Source organism: Cataglyphis hispanica, chromosome 22 (genome assembly GCF_021464435.1).
Source record: "Cataglyphis hispanica isolate Lineage 1 chromosome 22, ULB_Chis1_1.0, whole genome shotgun sequence".
NCBI lineage: Eukaryota > Metazoa > Arthropoda > Insecta > Hymenoptera > Formicidae > Cataglyphis > Cataglyphis hispanica.
This window is the reverse complement of record NC_065975.1, coordinates 2,376,520-2,398,517: the sequence shown is the minus strand read 5'-3', so window position 1 is coordinate 2,398,517 and position 21,998 is coordinate 2,376,520. Positions and strand designations below refer to the sequence as shown.

The 21,998-nt window shown below is 38.3% G+C and overlaps 1 protein-coding gene across 2 annotated transcripts in view; it reads right to left on the bottom strand.

Moving 5' to 3' along the window:
• LOC126857571 (zinc finger protein rotund-like) overlaps positions 1–21,998 on the bottom strand; it is a 142,855-nt gene that overhangs the window by 81,474 nt on the left and 39,383 nt on the right. The window contains exons 1-2 of one of the 2 annotated variants that reach the window (XM_050607159.1): positions 12,917–13,267; positions 9,343–9,606 (exon numbers count right to left, since the gene is read on the bottom strand). In XM_050607159.1, coding sequence (XP_050463116.1) covers positions 9,343–9,606; positions 12,917–13,252 — 600 coding nt within the window. In that variant the 5' untranslated portion in view covers positions 13,253–13,267. Of the gene's footprint in view, positions 1–9,342; positions 9,607–12,916; positions 13,268–21,998 lie in introns of those variants that run through there. The other variant, XM_050607160.1, reaches the window with a different exon arrangement.

The window sequence follows — 21,998 nt, the reverse complement described above, 5'->3', positions numbered from 1 at the left end:
CTATCGCGCGCGTAATCTACTTTTTTTCTTTTTCACCCGAGAAATGACCACAGAAATGATCGTAATAGCTCGCGCAGAGCGTCGTAAACTTTTAACGGAAGATAAGAGGAGCTTGTTTGTTATTATTCGAAGAAGACGTTTTTACGATTTACGCGAATGTCTTTCTGTAAATATTAGGAGGAAGCGTTTCGCTATTGTACGTTTCTTCAAAGTGCAGCCCCGGGTACCGCGATGTGCGGTGCTTCCTTTTTCTCACTTTTCTTCCTGACCCCCCTCCCCCCCTGCCTCTCCTCTCCCCTCCCCCGCCCCGTGTCCCTACCCCAAAGCGCCCCTCTGATCCCCCTCTTGTCCCCGCGCCTCCTGCCCTTTCCCCATTCTGCCGCTGCTCCTTTTTCCGGGTCGAATATCGATCCTGATATTTCTCCTTGGTTTTTTTTTCTTCCTTCGTACGCTCGTCATTTCCAGGCGTTCGTTCTTCCCTTTTCGCCATGTAGCCAGAAGAAGTTATATTTCCACAATCTTTAGAATAAAATATTATCTTTTGTTCAAGTTGGCCCGGATCACACAATCTCTTTCTATTCGCACAATTTTATAACAGTAATGTAACAAACATTGAATAAAGCTTGAAATATTTCGAGAATCGTAATGTATGGATTTGGCCATTTCGTTTTTGTATCAATTTATTCACATATCATTTTCACGTTATATTTTAAGTATACATAAATAAGATTTCATACATATTTTCCCATATTGATCATCGCTGTTTTAAATTATTGTAATTTATAAAATTATAAACAAATACGTACAGAAGATTATCAACATAAGTTACTGTTAATGTTCTTTTTTTTGTTTGTTGTCATTGCTGTTTTTTTTTTTAGCCAAACTTTATATACACATGGTATATGCACTGCATATGATGCACAAAATATTTTAAAAGTTTTATTTTAATTAATTCTTTTCATCGCGGATTAAAAATGTGAGACGGTGATAGCCGACAGTCGTGTTCCAAAATAAATACGGCAAAAGGAAGCTTCAAATATGCAATACAGCTCTAAGCAATAAAAAAAATATTTAAAATTTCTTACGATGCAAAAATTTGAAAAAAAAAAAAACTGAATCAAATTATTCGCCTACACTGGGTCACGCGTTAGCTGATACAGCGAAATAATTTTACCGTGATACTGCGTATTCGATGCCTTATGAGAGAATCGGTTAACGCTTAATATTGATATAATCCGCGAAAATAATGGATTCATCCGTCTAGACGAGAGAGAACGACGAATATCTCCATAATATTTTCCAGGCAAGTATTGAAAATCTCATTTTATCGTCAGCATACTGTCGTTCCTCAAAGCCCCCGGCTCGCCTTCCTCGATTTCTTCCTTTTTCCACCTTCGTTCTTTCCCGCCCTTCTTTTTTCCGCAGTTCAATATCGATCCCGGACTGTTTTTCCTTTTTTTTTCTATTTCTACGAGTGCCGCCCTTTTTCCCACCCTTTCCCGCTTTCATCGGACGAAGAACGAACCCGCGACTTCCTCCGCTGTGTATGTGCGCATGTGAGTGTAATCGGTACTTTATAAAAATATTCTCGATTGCTCTGCAGTATCCAAGGAATCGCCAATCGTACTGGTCGGTCGCGGAATAAACCGCCATTCATTGAAGGCAATGATCTTAGACTAAGAGAGCACTTGAAGCTTGTATTCTCGAGGACAACACTCGACGGCAAAAATCCCGAATGCACACAACTGAGAGAAATATTGCCCTTAATTCCGCGACTTCCGAAAGCTATAACACTGGTAGAAACTTTCAAGATTAAACAGCTCCCTCCTAAAGCAAATCGCGGCTTTATAAATCATTCATACTTCGATACAAAAGCAGTCGATTAAGTGGACAGTTTTAATGTAATATATTAAAATGAAATAAAATATTTATAAATAAGTAAAATTTTAATAACAAAAATAATTGATCTATTTTAGAGAAATATGAATTTATATTATAACGTACGGTGTATATGATTTAATAAATATTTTCATAAACACACATATCACGTATATTCTTTCAGGTTTAAGAATCTATCTCTTCATCTCTCACGTTGCTATGTGTGATTATCAGTCATCGCAGAAAGATACAAAAATAAAATCTGGTGACCTCTTTGACCTGTCTACTGCACGAGCAAGCCGTATTAATTCCATTATTAAATCAGGTTGAAAGTAAATTTCATGAAATATTTATTTCCTTTTGTTAACGATATTATCTATAAATCGGTATTTTTGTCCACATTTAGAAAATAAACGGTGTGTTATATTTCTAGATATACAATTGATTTCATTGCAACGTTCAATAAAAAGTTGTTGACTCTATAGTAAAAAAAGATATAAAGAATGAAAATAGTTAATATTTTATAATCAATTCTTTAAATAAATACACTGTCCGTCTCTCTCATAAAAGATTCATTTCTCATTTTATAGTTTCTTTGTTTGCAATTTAAACATTTTATTGACGCAAAATCTTTTTTTTTTAATCTATCAAATATTAAAAAAAAAAAAAAAGATGACGGAAATATTGATAATGATAACTGTAGCTGTTTCCAAAGGTCCGATATTTTTCGCGTTTTTCTTTTGCATCTTATCCTTCTTTCCTTTTCATTACTTCTTTCTGCCAAGTCAAATATCGATTCTGACATTTCCACTCGATTTTTTATCCCACAATTCCAGATCAACTCGGAACAACAATTTTTGCAATATTTCCCCTTCTTTTTTCCCTTTGCTAAATCGCAAAGAATGATGAATCCCTTTTAAAAGTTGAATACCGTTCGATTCGCGGGATAAACGCGGCGATATTCACAAAGCTCGTCCTTTGTGGTGGAAGTTTCTTAATGTACCGACACCTTGACCGAAACTTTTTGAGAATCTCTCGAGATAGCTGAAAGTTTCGCGAAACTTGATTGTGGTAAGAAGAGAAAGTGCTTGAAAGTTTAATTGCGTGACTTTGAATTGCTATATCTAATTATAATTTTCTCGATACGCATTCGCTTGCACTATGATAATTAACGCAAAAATTTGTTCGATAATTCTTCGGTTTAATGAAAATTTCATTCACAATTCAAAAGTCAAAAAAATTCCTTCGCGTTTATTATTATTTTTATTTTTTAAATCATTATACATGAAACTCGCAATCAGTATAGCTTGCATGGATCTTTCATTCTTATAATTATTTTGTTTAACTTTTTCAATTTTCAATCTAATAAACTTTGAATAAATTCTTTAAAACATTTAATTCATACACAGTTTAATTATTTAATTACCAAGATATTTTATATGGATTAAAATATATCCCGGCAGAGCGTTGGTGACACCTTCCTCAAAGAAGTATCAACCATTGAATTTTTTATTAAAAGTAAAATCCAATTTTGTATATCTAAGAAATTTGACCTGATTCGACTTTGCAATTAGAAATTGTCGCATAAGCGATTTCCCAGAACGTTGATTTTTTAACCGTCACGATCGATCGAACGTAACGCGATGGCGTCTGCTACTCGTCATTAAAAAACACGTGGCCCTTGGAAAACACTGGCCCCGCTGTTTCTTCGCGGCGCCCTTTGCTCCGCGCGTTACTTTTGAAGAGACGACGATGCGCGACGTATTAATTGCCTCCTTTTAGTACCGCGCCGTTTTACGTATGGTGTCATTCATCTCAAAGGCGGTGGGTTAAACCGATTTCTTAATCACATGACATGGATAATTCGTCACTTGTTGGCAATATCAATCAAAGGAAATGATTAAAATCCTCAAAAAAAAAAACTGCAATCAATAATTTTTACTAAAAATATGTTGCAATTAATTTAGCAAAAAATTCAATCTTAAATATAATCATTTTGCATAAAATAGTTTTATTATGCTAATTTTAATAAACTAATTTCCTTAAAGCTTAAAAATATTTTATGTAAGTAGAAAGATGAGGTGGGGGAAGAGAGAAATAAATGTATCAAATATTTTAATATACATTATTTTCTTGAATGCGTCAAAAGGTAATAATTAAAAAAAATTTTAAATATATAACGCATTTGTTGAATATCACTAGTAGACATAAAAAAAAGATTTAAGAAGCATCAGGAATTGAATAGAATTTTGATACGAACAAAAGTATAATACTTTAATTGTATTTCGTGTAGCACGGTTTATATCCAATAATTTGATTCAACTTTTAACTTTTACGTAATTTAAAAATCCTCCTCGCTGGATTATTTTTTAATATGCTTAAAAAATAGAATTACGGATTAGAAAATAGAAACGCGTTAAAAAGAACGACTGCTTCATTATATCGCGCCGCCGCCGTTGTCAAAGGCTTTCGGCCTGATTCGGGCGTGTTTCGCGCCCGAAAAACGCGCAGGAAAATCACGAGAATCCTCACCTGTCGCCGTAGCGCGAATCAAACGAGGTACGAAAGCGGATAATTATGATCGATGACGAGGACGAGGATTTCCCTTAAGCGCGGCTCCCAGGGCCACGGTCACGTACGCGACTTACGATGTGCCCTCTCTCAGTACATACATCCTCCTCTCTCGTACCTGACGTATCCCTGAAGAACGCGTCGCGCGCGGTTCCCATATCACCGATGCAGAAATTCAAATTCGCTGTCATTAATAAAAATTAAAGAGACATCAAGAGCTGGTCTACTAGAGCCGGGTCACCCGAGGCTCTATCTTCGGCCGTCCGTGCGTGTACATGAATATACGTGTGTGCGTGTGTGTTTTTCAGGGTGCAGCCGTATTGTAGGGACCTCGGGCCCACGGGCCAGCCACTTTTATCTTACCTGCCACGGCACAATAGCGTGAGACTATGGGCCCTTTGTACTTGGCTTTCACCATGATCTGCATACGCGCCCCTAAGGTACGCGCCCGGGGCCGGCTATCTCGCGCCGTCGAGAAACTATATGCGGTTTTTTTCACCCGGATCGGTTCCGGGAATAAGCCACCGTTCGCTTCTTCGGGTGCCGGAAGCACCCGAAGCTGCTTTTTTTTCCCTTCCGATAAAACGGGTGCTAATTTTTTTTTTTGTCAATCCTTTAACGGTGCACCCTCGCGGAAAACGGTACATTCTCGCGATGAATTCTCAGTCACGTTTCGAGGTACGGTCGACGAAAAACACGATCAACCGCGACTGTCGTGCTAACAATCTTTTACCGTTAACCATGATACTCAAAATGCGAAGAAATTTATAGACATTTTTGCAGTCATTTTTTGATTACATTAGCTTCCATAAATGTATAGCATGTATATTTTAATATATATATATATATATATATATATATATATATATATATATATATTCCTAATCACATTCGTTAAAAAAAATTAATTACATTAATAATGACAACAAAAAATGTGTCGCAAAAAATAAGAAATTTGTCAATTTAATTATGTAAAAAAAAAGAAAAAATTCACGATACATATATGCATCATTTCGTAAAGAATGTGTAAGGTACATGAAAAGATATCATTTTTACGAATATAATTTCAAATCAAGTGGTCGCATAACAGTAAATTCATTGCGGAATGACAAAACACAATACGAAGGACTAAAAATCACTGAAGAAAACTTTTTCCACGTGGATGAGCAGGGAGATGAACGACGAACACGATTGAGAAGGGAGGGTTAGTACGCTAGAAACTATATATACGGGAAAAGGATGGCCATAACTCTATCCTGGGCCCAAATGTTGTGACACCGCCACCAAAAAGGACTCCGTGTTAGGTCGATGCGTGAACGTTATGTGCTTTCATTGTTTTGTGCAACCGACTACCAATTTTTTTTACGCCATAAGGGGTTCTCGTAAAACAGAAATGCAATGATGATAAAAGCGAACGAAGAATCCATGAGAACCCGAGATTAGTAAATATTATCGTACAATAGTCTTTTCAGATCATGTATCATTTAGAAATGTATGTGCATGATAATATCGATTATTATTTTTCTATCATAATTTATGGAATCGAAAATACAATAATAAAACTGAAATAAATATAATTAAAATGATATTTAACTTTGAATAATTAAATGTGATTTTTAGATTCAGAAAAATAATATATTAAATTAATATCTCAAAATTTACCCAGATTATAATAATTTTAATTGTAATAATAATAATCCTATCTAACAAAAAAATTATGCATAAGAAAAATTCTATAAAAAATATTTGAAGAAGAGAATATATTCCAGCATGCATAAAATTCCTATTCATATGAAACCGATATTGAATACAGACGTAATAAATGTATCAGAATATTTTTTTTTTTTTTTGTTACACAATGACGCGATATAAATTTCTTCATTCGAAACTTTCATTTCACAGTTTCATTTTATTTAATACGAAGCGTACGTTGGTTCTGCATCCTTTTTTTTTTTCCGTAACGACGCGTTGCCCTACGGATTCATTAGCCAATCGGAGAAGACGGCTTCGTCACCCAGCGGCTACGCGTAGATAGAAAAAAAAATCTTATTTCGACACTGGTCCCTTAACGAACGGTCCCGGTACCGAGACAATACCTTACTTCTCCCCAATTTTTTTTGTCTCTCGCCGAACGGAGACAAAAATCCCGTTGCGCGATTTGCATGCCGGCTGTCGCTGCCGCGCCAAAGCTGCGCGGAGAAAAAGCCGCTGGAAGAAGTAAAAAAATGCTGCAGGGGTTGCGCAAACCATTATTTTAATTTTCGTACAGCTACACCGTGTCGAGGGGACGAAAATGATGAGAGAAGGAGAGGGGAGGAGCGAGAGAGAAAGAGAAACGATTACGATGAGACGGGAAGGGAAGGGGACGAGGGGATAGTTACGGAGAAGAGAAAAGAAAAGGATGGATGAGTCCTTCCTTTGCATAATCTTCGTCAAGGGTGGTGTTTCGCGCGAGGCTAAGGACTCCTCTCGCACGAAGAACGATTTCGGGTGCCGCTAGTACCGAGGATACGAGAGCGGCCGAAAGTGTTTTGCATCTCGTAGGATAAAACGACGCGGGCCCCCGGTGGATGAGGCGCACCCCTTCTTCGTCGCCGAGAGAAATTACCCTAAAGAACGCCTCTAAGCGTTTTAAGGGATTATGGTCGGGCAGGCGTAAAAAAACCCGGAAAAGGGGTTGACCACCCGCTGGGCGAAACCGGCGACAGATTACAGCCTCCGCAAACGTGTTACTGATTTCGCACATGACACAGTTATTCGCGGAACAATGCTACATGTACGCTTACATGTATTGCTCTCATACGTTCTCTTCGTTTTCTTTTCGCTTTTATTTTTTTAAATACTAAATCAGAAATGTCATTATTAAAATGATTACATTTATTTATATTAAAAATTGTCATGAAAAATAATAATTAATAGCTCGTATTAAAAATGAGAAAGCTTCCGTGATTTTTAATGTAAAACCTAACGGTTTCACGGCCGACAATTCATTGGTCATGAGTCGTTCAACGAGATAACACGATCATCCCCTCGAGAGATGCCAAAGAGTGAAGCTCTTCCTCGCCCGTATGCGCCATATGTAGATTGGCCGATTGTCTTGTAGGCTCATTCTTTTTCTTCTCCCATCTATCGCCCCCTCCCCTCCGAAAACTTTCACGGACGGTGTCCCGTGAGAATGCTAGAGACATTAGCATGCCGCGGATTATTTAAATCGTCCCCCTGTTGTCGTAGTTCCTTGTTTTTTCCCGGGGCCTCCGCGATAGTCCTATGGCGTGGGTCCCGCGCGAGCACCCATAACCATAGACAAAAACCGGGTGAACCTTCAACGAAAGGAAGAAAAAGGAGAAGGGGAAGAGAAAGAGAGAGACGATAAACGATGCCTCGGGATAACTCTTCCGCGTGCTACAGGTTCTACGACCGATAAAGAGCGTCCTCGAGATGTCTGCCGCTTCTATTCACATTCAAATCCGGTCCTTTTCGTACCGTACGAAGATAGAAGGCACACTCTAATTTCAGTCTTGGAAAAACAAACCAGTCCTCTGTGATCGAGGATTCTTTACGTTCTTTTTCGAGTAATGAGCGCGCAATGCTTAGAAAAATGGAGTAGAGCATTTTAGATGTGTGCGTAAACTCAAAACATATAAGTTTCAAATATTTGCATTTTTTTCAATTTAACAAAGTTGTGCCTTTATATCAGTTTTTTTTTTTTGTTAATTGTCTGCTCGATTACGCTTTAAATGAATCGCTCTAACTGATTAAAACGCAATAAAAGCGCTACCTAATTATCATTATCGATTCAAGCGACCAAATTACTACTACGTTATTCACACTTTTTTCTTATTTATTCCTCATCATGTGAACGCGCTTATACATGCTTTTTCTCCTCTCCCTCAAAAGTCTTTTTTTCGCGCTTCCGTCTATTTGTTTTCTTCCTTTTTTTTTTTTATTCCGAGATGAAACCCGACGAAAGAACACTGCTATGTAAAGCGATTTTCAACCCTTTTTGGCGCCCTTTTTCGCTGTCGTTTTTCGAGTCGTTTGTACCCCATGCCTTTCACCCCCTCATCCTTTCCATTTCGATTTTACTGCTTCACCCTTTCCCTGCTTTTTCGCAGTCTTTGTCTCTTCCTCTCTTGACGGTCTCCTCTAATCCAGTCTCGTCTAAATTATGCAGGATTCTCGTCCGGAGATAGCACGCGAAAGGGTGGAGAGAAAAAAAAAACAAAATCAAAACAGGGGTAGAGTATTCTCCGTCCCGCTAACACCGCGCATTAAAAAAAGAGGATGTCGGGCGGGGATTTTTTTCTACTATTTCCGAAGCTTTGGTGCCGTTGTTGCTGCGCATTTAACGGTGTCTTTCTTCCGGCCATTTTTAATTCAGCCAACGTCTATTCCTTTTTTTATTTCTTTTTCGTTCTCTAACCGTTCCTTTCTTTCAATGTTCTTTTTTATCAATTCTTTCGCCGCGACTGCAGCTTCTGCCAAGTCCACACACAAAAACATGGCGCGCTATAGGAGAATAATTTAAGACACGATGGTACTTGTTAGATATTGTAATCTTTTACGAAACACGAAAGTTAATCAGAGTTACTCCGATTATTATCTATTTTACGAGCACGATTGCTATTGCTGTGTATAAAAGCGCTTACATTTACGTTTATTGCGCAATTATTATTAATTACTGATATTGTTTCATTTGCTTGTTTTTTACAAAACAATATCTTTTAGAGCGATAAGATTATTTTCATCGAGTTTACGATGGAATAGTTTAAGAAAAAAATAGTCTAAGATTAAATTAAAAGAGGCTTTAAATTCGCTGCTAATGGTCTTGGCGCAATTAACATGCTGGAGCGTCATAAATATTATGAATGATTGCAATAAAAGCGCACTCACGTCATTGGAAAGGCCATTGTTCCACGGATAAGGCGGTTGAGGTGGGGATTGTTGTTGATGGTGAACACCGACGCCAGTGGCCGAGTGCGGATTGTGAATGTGTTCCGCCATGACACTAACCCAATGGGCCAGACCCCCGCTACCGGTGGTCGCTGGGCCCGTACCACCTGTTCCGCTCCCACCCGTCCCTCCACCGCCTCCACCACCACCACCACCACCACCGCCACCTTCTTCGCCACCCTCCGACCATGCAAACGAGTTCTTCTGTAAACAAACATAAATCCATTAAATATATTAAACATATTATCGAGTATAATTTTTCTTAAAGCGCGTTTAAGTTTATTTCGTAAAACAAGATGTTATCGATAAAGAATGTAAACAAACATCATATCTCTCATTTTAATATCCTCTTTCACATATCAAATTATTTATATTGATATATCGTTTATTTTTGTTTATACGCAGGAATATGTTTGAGGAATTCTGAAAGTGATCAACTTTCAAAAACTTTAAAATTGACAAGTATAATTAATTATGAAAGTCGATATTTTGACTTGATAGATTTTGGACTGGAGAAATCTTCCTTGCATTAATCACGGTAATTATTTAACTCGTTCACTCTTGTCTGACTGGCGAGGCAGTATTAGGTATTCATGATCGAGTGCGCGCGAGAAGAGTTAGCCCATTAATAAATTGATCGATGAATTGGCTGGCATAGAGCCAGATAATGTTCGACGCAAAAATACCTACCCTCATTACATAGCTTTCCATTGCAAAGTTTCTTCCTAATTTCGTTCCGTCATATTAAATTGCGTGATATTAAATTAGGTACCACCGAATAACAGAATATTTTTATTATTTACATTTATTATTTAAATTTCTTAAACATCACCGTATTCTCCAGTAATTATTTCATATAATAAACTATGTTCTTAAAATTATTTCTATTAATCTCTTAATATTATAATCTATTAATTCTTTATTATCTAATATTTGTTTGAAGAATTAAAAGATATTTCCATATTTGATATCTCTTTAAACTCCATCAGGATATCATAAGAAAATCTGATAATTACTACATATATAGATTATTCTATATATGTATAGCGGTCAATATGCACACATTTGTAAATTCGAGTATAATTATACCGATCTGCGGCATATCGATCGCGGGAGACATCGTAAGAAATTCATAGCCCCAGACAAAGAAGAGAAAATGTACATCGCGCAGGCGGTAGTCAATCGATGTGTCGTCGAATGCAAAAAGGAGCGATGAGCACGGCGACTGTTATAAAAGTAGATGCAACTGGAATCATCTTTACAGGACGCTCCCGTGATTCGCTTTTGTACGCGATGTCGGTTATCCTTTTGCGTTATAATGAAAAATTTTCCACGAATAAAATTGTATTGAAATTAATAATATCATTAGCACTTTCCCAAATTAAATATGTATAATACTTTTTTAAGTTGTTCCATTTACTGTACACAAATTAAAAAATTTAATTTTTTTTTTTTTTTTTAATTGATGGTTCTAAAAATTTATTCCAGAGAGGATTTTAGAACGGTACAATTATTTTCTCAGTTTAATGATAAATAAAAAAATATCTCTTCTCTTTCTTTTACAATGATTATGACATTCTCTATGTGTGTTTGTTGTCCCTTTAAACTTACAATAAAATATACACACTCGTATCAGATCTTTTAAATAGCTTTCAAATAATCGGATTTTAATTCTACTGATTTTCTTTTTCGCGCGAAATAAAATTTCGGCCCTTCCTGACACAGCTAACTAATCGCGGTAAATCATTAATTAAGGGGGCTTTAGATTGAGATCGTTAATTGTTCACGCAACGGTGCATCGTGAGAAAAACGTGTTACGAATCACAAGCATGATTATTAGTCTCCCGAATAATTATCCCCCAGAGCTTACTAGGGGTGTTATTTCTTAAGGGAGCCTCAAAGGGGGATGACGCATTTCATTATTGCAACTACTTAATTGCACGGTCTCGAAGCACGCAGTACGACGTCCGTGACATTTTTTTCTTTAGGCTCAATAGCTCCAAATGTAATAATATCCAGATGGAGAAGTAATTACTTGTTAATTACTAAAACATTTGGTATTTGAATAGTTGCGTTCGTTTATCGATCTATCTTATCGGCTATAAGCCGAGAATACTTTATTTCGATTTTAACTTTTCAATGCAATTAAATCAAAATCTCCTTTATAATAATAATAAAAATATTAGTAAATTATTTTACTAAAAAAATATAATTTGCGATAAAAATTCTGTATCCTAAATACATATAATGTGTGATTGATTAAATACAATGTTTTAGAAAAAATCATTTCGCCTGATATAAAAAGCAATAAATTTTGTACAATTAAAACAAAACAAATCTGCAGGTATATTTAGGTCTATTTAAAAAAAAAAGTTGATTAAATTTATATCTTTAATTAAATTTATCTCTGCAAAGTAATATTTAAACTGCCATTTATAAGTGTATATTTAGATATAAACATAATAAAACAATGTACAAATTAACAAAAACTGATGTTGAATTAATAAAACTAAATACAGTTGTCATTAAATTTTAATTAAATTTGTAAACCATTTTTAAATTTTGGCCACTTTTTTTTATTTTACTAATTTATCTGATCGTCAAAAATTAAACACTCTTGTATTTATATAGTCATTATATTTTTTTCGAATGCAGTTTTTCAAATTTTTTCACAGATTTTCTTTCCGATCTTATAATCGCGCATGTGAAAAAGATTTAAAAAAAAAACATTAGCAGCGTAATAAAGCGTTTTAATTACAAAAACACAATCTTCGTTCGAAATAAAAAAAAATAAGATTCTGAAACGAAATACATTGAGAATATTTGAAGAGAACTATCAAGAAAACAACGTTATCCGAACAAACAAAATGCCAGGCCCTCGCGTTTTATGCTTTTGTTAGGCAAAAACTCTCGTTAACTATGTTTTAACTTTTTAACTGACAACTTATAATACCGGCGATGAACAAGCAGCCACGTTAAGACATACTTTATCTCACAAACAGTTTCGCCGACCTGTCAACCGACCTTTAACTCTTCGCTAACTATCCTCACGATCATTGGCGACATCGTTTACGTCCTCCCACATTTGGCACTTTTCCACCACGCTTTCGTTTATGTGCTCCCAGTATATTATAAGTAATATTCACGTGACGTGTTTGTTAAACAAATGCAGGTTACAGGAATATTTTAAGAAAATCTCTAACTCCATTTTTTTTTTTATTTTAACGCAAATAATATATGTGTGTAGATGTGTGTGTGCACATATGTAGAATTACGTAACATATAGTAAAAAAAAAAGTATACATGAATATGTAAATTATTAAATTATATTCGAATTCATCACTGGCGGCCCTTTCTTTAATATTACAGGCGAGAAAAGATGTCAGAGAGAGAGAGAGACAATTGACAATGCGCATGCATAAAATGTCACCTATTGTTACATTGCAATATTAATAATTTGCAGCAACAAGCAATGCAACAAAAATAAAAATTTGTTCAGCGACTCGTGTCTAACCTCATCGTGATCTTCCCGATGAAGAGCTAAGTTTCTCGGAAAGGCGGGCACGCTGCTGACGGTCAGGCCCTTCAGGTCCTTTAACTCCTTCAGTGCACCGAGCGCGTTTAGGTTGTCCTTCAGGTTGGCTAGATTGAAATTAATCCCCTGTTCTTTGAAATTGAGATGCCTGTTGAGCACAGTTTTGCCTAACGCGCTCGCCAGCAGGCTGTTGTACAGCTCATTTCGTAGGATAAACTTTCTTTCGGCACTGCTGTCATCCTTGCTCGACACGTCGTTCGAGGAATCCGAGTCCACCTCGACGGAAGAGTTTGAGACGACACTCATCGTGGACATTTTACCGTTCTCGTTACACCAATCCGACGCAATGAAAAATATCTTTCTGTATGTCGATGCACGAAAAGCACCTCTCTTTCTTGGTCTCCTTCGCTTGGTATTCTCGCTTTACTATATTTTATCTCAACAAAGGGTGAGTTTCAAAATCGCAAGGACCTAGTAAAATACCTGTACATGTGTTCCTTGTATATGTATATAGGAATATATAATTAAATAGGATCTTAAATTGTGTATATATATATATATATATATATATTTATTTATTTATTTGTTTGTTTATCTATTCAGTAATCTCCTTTTATTTATTTTTACTTCGTACTCGGTTAAGAGGATAAAAACGCCGCGCGGCGCGCGCGGTCTGGGAAATTGCTTCAAGAGCCCACGTGGCACATTAACGTACAGTTAAAAACTGTTTAAGGAGCTGCAAGGTTGGCTTCCGAAGTCGAGTATATTCATCCGCAAGTTCCACGTTGCCTCGAAAAAAAATAGGTTTCCTTCCGCGCATCGTGGCTTTGCGCGGCGAAGGATTTCAAGGGAAACGAAGGTGTCTCGTCTTCGTTCGTGCCTCGAGCTTCCTATTTTTTGTTTTTTTTTTGTTTGTTTTTTTTTTTTATTGCCTGTTGGCGAAATTAGACGCCATAAGACACAAGTACGTTGCTTATTTATTCCACCTTCTCCCTTTCGTCTTGGCAGAGAAAAGGCGCTCTTCGCTGTTGTACAATTAATCTCTAACTGTATTATTACTATCACTATGATTGTTAGCGGACTAGTACCGAGGACTAAAGCGCTCCTTCTCCTCCTGCTCTTGCTATTTATTCCTTTTCAATCGCACTTGTTCGCGCTCATATTATAGCCGAGGAGAAGTTTTCGTTTCTTTAATGTATTTAAATTTATATTATTAATGCGCGCCGTGCCTTGTGACCGGCGCGAATTCGAAGGAAAAAAGACCGCGTTACATTTAGGAACTTTTGCGCGCGCAGCTCATTACGCATGGCCGCGAGCTTTCTAATTGGCTGGTTAATTAACGCGGGAGGCTCCATTCTCGTCGCGAACACGAGGTTTCGACGTGCATCATCTCGTCTTTTTATTCCTCCTTTTCTTTACTCTCTCTCTCTCTCCTCTCTCTCTCTCTCTCTCTCTCTCTTTCTCTTTCTGTCGTTTTATCTTCCTTGTTCCTCCTCCCTTATTTCTCTCTAATTATCGCTCCCTTAATTTTCTAATCTTTGGGCTAAACACGTGAAAAATAGGAACTTTGGTTGATCGTCTGGGGTCTCTCCCGTTTTCGTGGCATTAACGTCGATGTCGTTGTCCCCTCTTCGTTAAGATTTGTCCCTCAGCGAGAACACGCAGCATCTTCCCCGGACTCGCCTTCCTCCACCTGGTCGGATCTCTCCGTCGCCAGGAAGAAGAAGAGGAAGAGGAAGCACTGAAAGAGGCAGAAACATCTTCCTCGGTGGCGCGAGGTGGCATCGAGCAGCATCCCCTTAAGCCTCCGTTACGTCCGGCGACGTCATTCTCGTAGTGTATTCGTAGAACTCGTTCAGGAGGCCGCGCGGCCCCCCTCTCTTCATCGTCGGCGTGAATGACGCGACCGTGTCGTCGAGCCAAGTGTGGCCGATCGGCGCCGACGGACCTCGCGCTCGGGCCCCGATCTGACGGGCCCACCGGGGCCCCTCGTAAATCGCGAACGACGTAAGACCCTCTTCACCCCCTTCACGAATGCAGTGGTGGGGATAAATATTCGTTCAGTCGCACTCGAGCCTCAGTGGAGCGCAGATGATTTCGTTCCTCCTCTCGGTGCACGTACGACGGGTTCTCTTGCTTTATATTAAATGTACGACGGGGTAAGTCTCGCGACAATCGCGCGCGACGTACACTCGCCGGTAATCATACGCTTCCTTCTGTTCTGCGCGGCGACTCGAGAAGGGGGTCGGCCTCTCGAATTCCAGTTTCTTATGTGAGCGCGACCGCGCGACTGGTTGATGCAGTCCGCGGCGGAGCATAAGGAAGCGGAAGCTCGGCGCTCTCTTTCTCCGTCCTTCTCTCCCTTTCTATCCTTCCTACTCCTACCGCCGTCTCCTTCCTTCTCCATCTCTCTTTCTCGCGCTTAGAACCAAGGAAAGGCGCGCACGCTTCGCCGTGGCCGCCGGCGTCGTCGTCGACGTCGTCGTCGTCGTCGTCGTCGTCGCCGTCGTCGTCGTCGTAGTAGCCTCCGTCTTTTACTTCCTTTTCCTCTCTGTACCTTCCCCCTGCTCTCGCGCTCTTTCCTATCCTCTCTGTCTTTCTTAGTTTTTTTCTACCCTCTCTTACTCCGTCGGTCTCGCGGCGCCGCGACGTGGTAAGAAGTGGAGGTAAGAAGGAGAAAGAAGTAAGAGGAATGAGAAAGAAAGAAAAAGAAAGTACGCGAGACAGAGAGAATCTCGAAAGGTGGAGGCGGAGGATGGTATTGCGGAGAGAAGGGAGTACGGCGAGGGGGATGAGGGTAGGGGGACGTAGCCCGCGAAGAAACAGATAAATATAGATATTTTTCCTTCGGCCGGCCACCTGAGAAGGGGGTGCAAGTAAGAGGGCGATGGAGACGGACCGAAGAGTGGGAGAGAAGATGGTAAGGAAGTAGAAGGGGGTGGGGGAGTGTGTTGCACGCTCGCTTCCCGCCCCCCAACCGAATTGGAAAAATGGAAATAATAAGAGTCGCCTCCTAGGGGGTTGCATGGCGCGCTGCATGAGAGTTCGGAGGCGGGGGGAGGACGATGGCGTGAGGGTGGTAAAAGAGGTACGGCGGTGGAAGTGGGTAGATGGGGTGGTAGGAATTGTGCGCAGTGCAGCATGCGCTCTGACGACCAGAAAGCACACATCCAGGAATCGATGTGTGCGAGTGTCACGTGTGCTCGAAGCGAGGGAGAAAAAGTAGGGGAGGTTTGGAAGATCGCGGCGATGCTATATGTGTGTGTGTCGCGCGTATCTGTGTACATTCGACGAAGAATACTTTGACGAGTGTCAAAAGCAACATGGCTCTATAAGCGCATACTTTTTTTTCGGCGTTCCTCGCGTGAATTAATCTTCGATCACTGCGTAGACACGGTGCCGATGCGAATTTCACTTAACGCATGCTAAATTACAGCCATTTTTCTTAGAAATTATTTATTTACTTTAGAGAAAAAAATTTTAGATGAAAGACAAAGAAATATCTAAAAATTAATCTATAAATTTAATAGCCGTTCTAATGCCCGCGATATAACAATTTAAGTAATTATTTATCCCCGTTTAAAAACGCAAACATGTTGACTATTTATGTGATTTGGAAAAAGAAAAATATCTCAATTTAGTTAACCGGATTTCAAACGGTATTAAAAAAGTTTGCCAATTTCTTCGAACAATGACGTCATAACGAAGGAAAATTCATCGAAACATTATAAAGTAATCTGATCACTTTCGGTGTCTCGAGCGTGTAACGCTCGTTACGATCGATCGATGTAAAAAATTCATATCAGTTAGTCCAGAGTACGGAATAATCGGTGCCACAAATACACTATAGCCTCGTTTTTACGAGACTCTTGCATATAACCGACGAAAGATGGGCCGCAGGTAGTGTCACGCTTCTTCTCGAGTGGTATCAGCTTTTCGGATGCTAGCTCGGATGTACACACGCGGTAGAGCATCCGGAGTAAGGAAAGAGAAAGGGAGAGGGGAAGAGAGAGAGAGAGAGAGAGAGAGAGAGAGAAGGGACGTGACTCCCCGACAGTCTCAAAGATTCATTCTCTTCTTTAACGGAGAATATAATCGTAGTGAAAGCACCAGTAGAGCGAGAAAAGGCGGGCAAGAGAGCTCGGCGCACTCTAATACCTCTAATGCCTCTAACGGTGCATCCCTAATTACCATTGTACCATTGGTATGCAGATAGCTTCGCACTATTGGAGAACCCTTTCTTCCTTCCGCCCTAAGTAGCCCGATGAGACCACCGTACACGCCACCACCCTTTTCTCTCCATTGCGGTGTCTCATATACCGCGTATAATATTATTTGTATTTTGGTTTACGGGGCGGAGCGAAAATCGAAAGAGAAGAACTTCGTCGGCGCACGAAAAAAAGCTCGATTCCGTCTTCAGTTTCGCATGCTTTCTCTGCATCGCATCCTCCGGGAAACGGTCGTCCCTCTTGTCATTCCGAACCCAGAGTATTACCGTTATTACGCTCGTCACGCATGCGGATGCATGCTTGCCACTCGCGTGAGAAGTCACCCTTTGAAGCACCATCGAGTAACGCGTCGCGCGCAACCCCTACTCTTTCTCTATACTTTCCGATCCTATTATTGCTTATAAAGCAAAGTATATGTCATTACACCGCTATCACTATAATTGAAAAAAAAAATAAACCTTGAGACTTTTATTCGCATTGTCGATAATTGCTTATTAAAATATACCGTGACCTATCTCATTTCAAGCCTATATAAAACGAATTAAAGTTACAATATCTACGAAGAGACTCGGCGTATTTTCAAAGATACTTTCTCACAAAATATACGACAAGAAGATTATCGAAGAGAGGTTTATCCTATTATAACATTCATTCCACTCAAAGAGCGAGGTATGCTTGGTGAGAGGCGCGAGGCAGTGGAGTTACGAGAAGACCACGAATAAGAGGGCAACGAAAATTAAAGAAGCGCTAAGCCGGGCGCTAAACCGAAGAACCACTTGTTGAGCAGCTTGCGATGGCAGCACGCCGGTTAAAGGAAGATCGGAGCGACTCGGAAACGAGGGTGGAGAAGGGAAAGGGGTGCGACGGATGCGACGAGGAGGTAGGGAATAGGTGGGGGGGAGGGGGAGGGGTGGAGTGCGGATATGCAGATGAGGGGCGGCCACCCCCGTGTAACTAACTTCTAACTTTCGCGTAACGGCCAGCAGCGGCTTTCCGCCAGTTTTACACCGACAGCCCTCGCGCGACCAGAGTTTTCGCTCTCCTCCCACCTTCACCCTTTCTTCGCCCTTATAAAATTAAATGCGAACGCTCGCCAATCTGGATCTCTCAACCCCGTTAAACTCCACAGCGGCGAGATCGATTTCTTCTTGTTTCGATTTCGAAAATGGTCAAAGAATCTTTGAACAATTACGATCAGAGAATGTGATTTATTTTTTCTTTTTAAATAAATCCCGTTCAACGTTTTCTTGAAAAATGTGAGTATATAAAATAATAGAGCATAATGTATTCGGATAAGTATAAGCCGATGCATCAAGCATATTTCCTTAGTATAGTTCTCTTATTTGCTGTTTCAATATTATTTTCTTAAAAAATATATTAATTTATAATATGGATAATTTACAAATTTTAAATTGTAGCAATAAATTTTAAATATAGATAATTGTCTGTTAATAATAACATAGCGATACTTTAATACTGATTCAAATGATATTGAAAGAATAAAACAAAGAAAATAAGAAAATGTTGTAATTGTTAATGCATGCATTTATATTCTTACTTTCAATAAATAAAAGTATATTACAATAATATTTTGTTACTTTAACTTTTTTATGTGGTAACAGAAAAATTGAAATATACTTATTTATGAAATAGCAAATAAATTAATATACACGATTATGATTTACACTCTTGTTTGCAGATATTATATCCTTGACTAAAGAAACCGTCGCGTGAGAGAATTTACAAGAAGCATCTTCAAAAAATTATCAATTAACTTCACTTTACGACATAATGCGGCCAAAATACGTCCTCCTCGTTCTTCGGAATAAAGCGAAGAAACCGCGGGACAACCAAGCACCACAGCACTCTTCCATCTTTGGTCGTTTTTCCGTTCGCCGGCCCGTCGAAAAAAGCCAAAGAAAAGGATGGCTGGCGCCGGGACGTCGGCGACGACGAGTCTCGACCCAGATATCCCGTCGTCGTCGACGACGACGACGACGACGACGACGACGTTGTCTCCTCCGCGGCTCCGACTTTTTTTTATTTTTCTCTTTTGCTCTCCCATCGCGAACGAACCCTCCCTCCAACGTCCCAGTTGAGGTAGGTTTTTCCACCCTTTCTATCCAGCATTACCCTCCGAGCTTCGGCTATACGCACACATCGAAGCGCGCTTCTGTCCGGCGCGAGAGACGTTTGCGTTAGAATGATTCTCGTAAGAATTCCCATGCGACTCTCGTGACGAACGAGTATGCTGATCTTACGAGTCATTCTTGAATCATTTTTATTTCAAGATGACACGATTTTAAGAAAATGCGATAGTGTAAATCAGTGAAAATTTAATCGATTACTTGGAATAAAGTCTTTAGAGGCATCTAAACAATTGCATTTGCATATAATATTTTTGATTTTAATTTTAATATCTTTAAGCCATTTATTGCTGTGTTTTATTTTAAATACAGAAAACGCGACATATTTTATAATACGTGATACTTTTTTATATTTAATTTTAAATTTAATATGAGAAGCATTTTGATTCTGAGAATCTAAAATTGATACAATTAAATTATTTTTAAAAAATTGCTCATACATATTTTTTCACGATATGAAAAATTTTGAAAATGAATAAAATTGTCTTATACACTGAAACAATGCGTTGTTATGCAGTTTGTTATAAAAAATGTCTCAAGACGCTTTAAGTAAAAACCTTTGCACATCTTGCATCATTATTGTAGGTCACGCATGCATAAAATAATAAATTGAGTCGACTGATATGATCGGAGAGTAATGCGATTGGTCGCCGTCACGGAGAACCCTCCTTTATTTTTTTATCGCACTACAGAAATCTCTATGGTGTCGGCCATAGAAGCTCTTACGATACGCGGCCATTTTGAATTATTAATGCCTATATACGATCCGATGCATTATATTATAAATAATAATCAATGCAGTTCAATGCACTGACGTCATTCAGGAAATAATTGCATATATTTCTATATTAATTCTATTTTATAGTAACATTTTAAAGCTCTCTACAAATATATTTGTGATATGTCCTATTGTAATTAACATAAAAATTATTTCATAGTAGCAGTCTTGCAATCAAATTTCAACAATGTAATAATTATTAACTATACAATTGTCGATGCTATTTAAAATAGTGTATTTTTGAATTTCGCGTTTGACATATCAATGTAAGTTTTACTATTTAAAAAAAAAAAAAGAAACATGAATATATTGTACATGTAATGTCTAAAAAATGTTCAAAAGCTGAAAGCATTTAAGTCAAATAAACTCGAAAAGAAAGGGCATCTGATTAAGTTCAATAAACTGCTTTAAATTCTACCCAATGTATGTTTAATTAACAACCGTTATGATATTAACTAATAACCAATAAAATCGCAAAGTGGTAATATTTAGCTAGAGATCATAAGTCAAGCAGTACAAGTCCAGAGAAAAGAAAGAGAGAAAGGGAGCGGGTTTTATCTCCAAGATCTGAACGATGACGGGATCCTGAATAAACGTCGAGGTGCGTATCAGTTTATGTGGGCTAAATTGTTTAAGGGTCGATGTGTCCTTAAGCTAAGGCAAAAGGTTGTCTGGGGCGGCGTCTAGCCGTGTCTATCGATTATCCTCCGTCCTTGTCTATCCTCTCCGATCTTACCGTCTCTTTCCCGCCGCCCCACCTTGTCAACCGACTATATCTATACATCTCCATCCTTGCTCCTCCATCTTTCTATCGCGTCCCTCTCTCTCTCTTTCTCTCCTTCTCCCTTTCTTTTTATCTCTCTTGTTCTCTTTGGTTCCCTATCTCCTCGTCACCCACATCCTCCTCCGTGCTCCTGACCTGTCGCAAACTATCTACGCACTTATGCATGGTATTTGGACCCTTCTTACAACGGCGACACGCTCGACTGGGGGATCTCAGCTGTAAAGGGTGTTCTCAAATTCCATTATTTATTGTTAATTCTCTAGTCATGCGGTTAATCTCTGTTTAACTTTTATTAAAAACACACATATATATATATATATATATATATATATATATATACAAGCACATTATAATTGCAACATATTGCCAAATAATTATTGCTAAATTTCTATTTCAAAATTTTATTCTAAATACTATTTGTATATAAATAAACGTAAACATAAAACATAACATAAAAGAATGTCGAAAATTAAAAAAGAAAAAAGATTTAGCAATTATATTTTTAAATTGTACATGTACATGTTTTTCTTTTTAGTTCAAAGTTTTTAGATATATGTATGTATATGTACAAATACTATAACTTTTGCAACATTTCAAGAGTTAAATGTTATATAATCTGTTGGGGAATATTAATCGCAAAACGAAGGATATTAATGAGGCCATTTTACGCTGACCACGTTATATCGTAATTTCAATAAATAAGACTATATTTCGATTCTGGATGCCCAGCTGTGTCATAGCTAATTGGACAGCATATAAAATGATTATGACAAGATTAAAATAAGATTATGAGAAACGCAAAATGAAATACATTGTGTATTTCATTTCATTTTCGTCTATATATTGGAATATTTTGAAATGGTTAAAGTAACTTTTCGCTGCTAACTACTTGCAATTTTTTGCGTCACATAATGTGTTATGAGTCGTTCGTAATGTGTCGCAAAAGACTTCGTGAAACGCAATACACGACATAAAGAATGAAATGACATAAAGTAGAGCATGTTTCATGTCGCGCATTTCTTTCAAAAAAATAGAAAAAATGTAAAGTAATGGTGAATATTTTTAATAAAGGTTAAAACACATGATCGAAAATTTTAAATTAAAAAAAAAGAAAAAAAACATT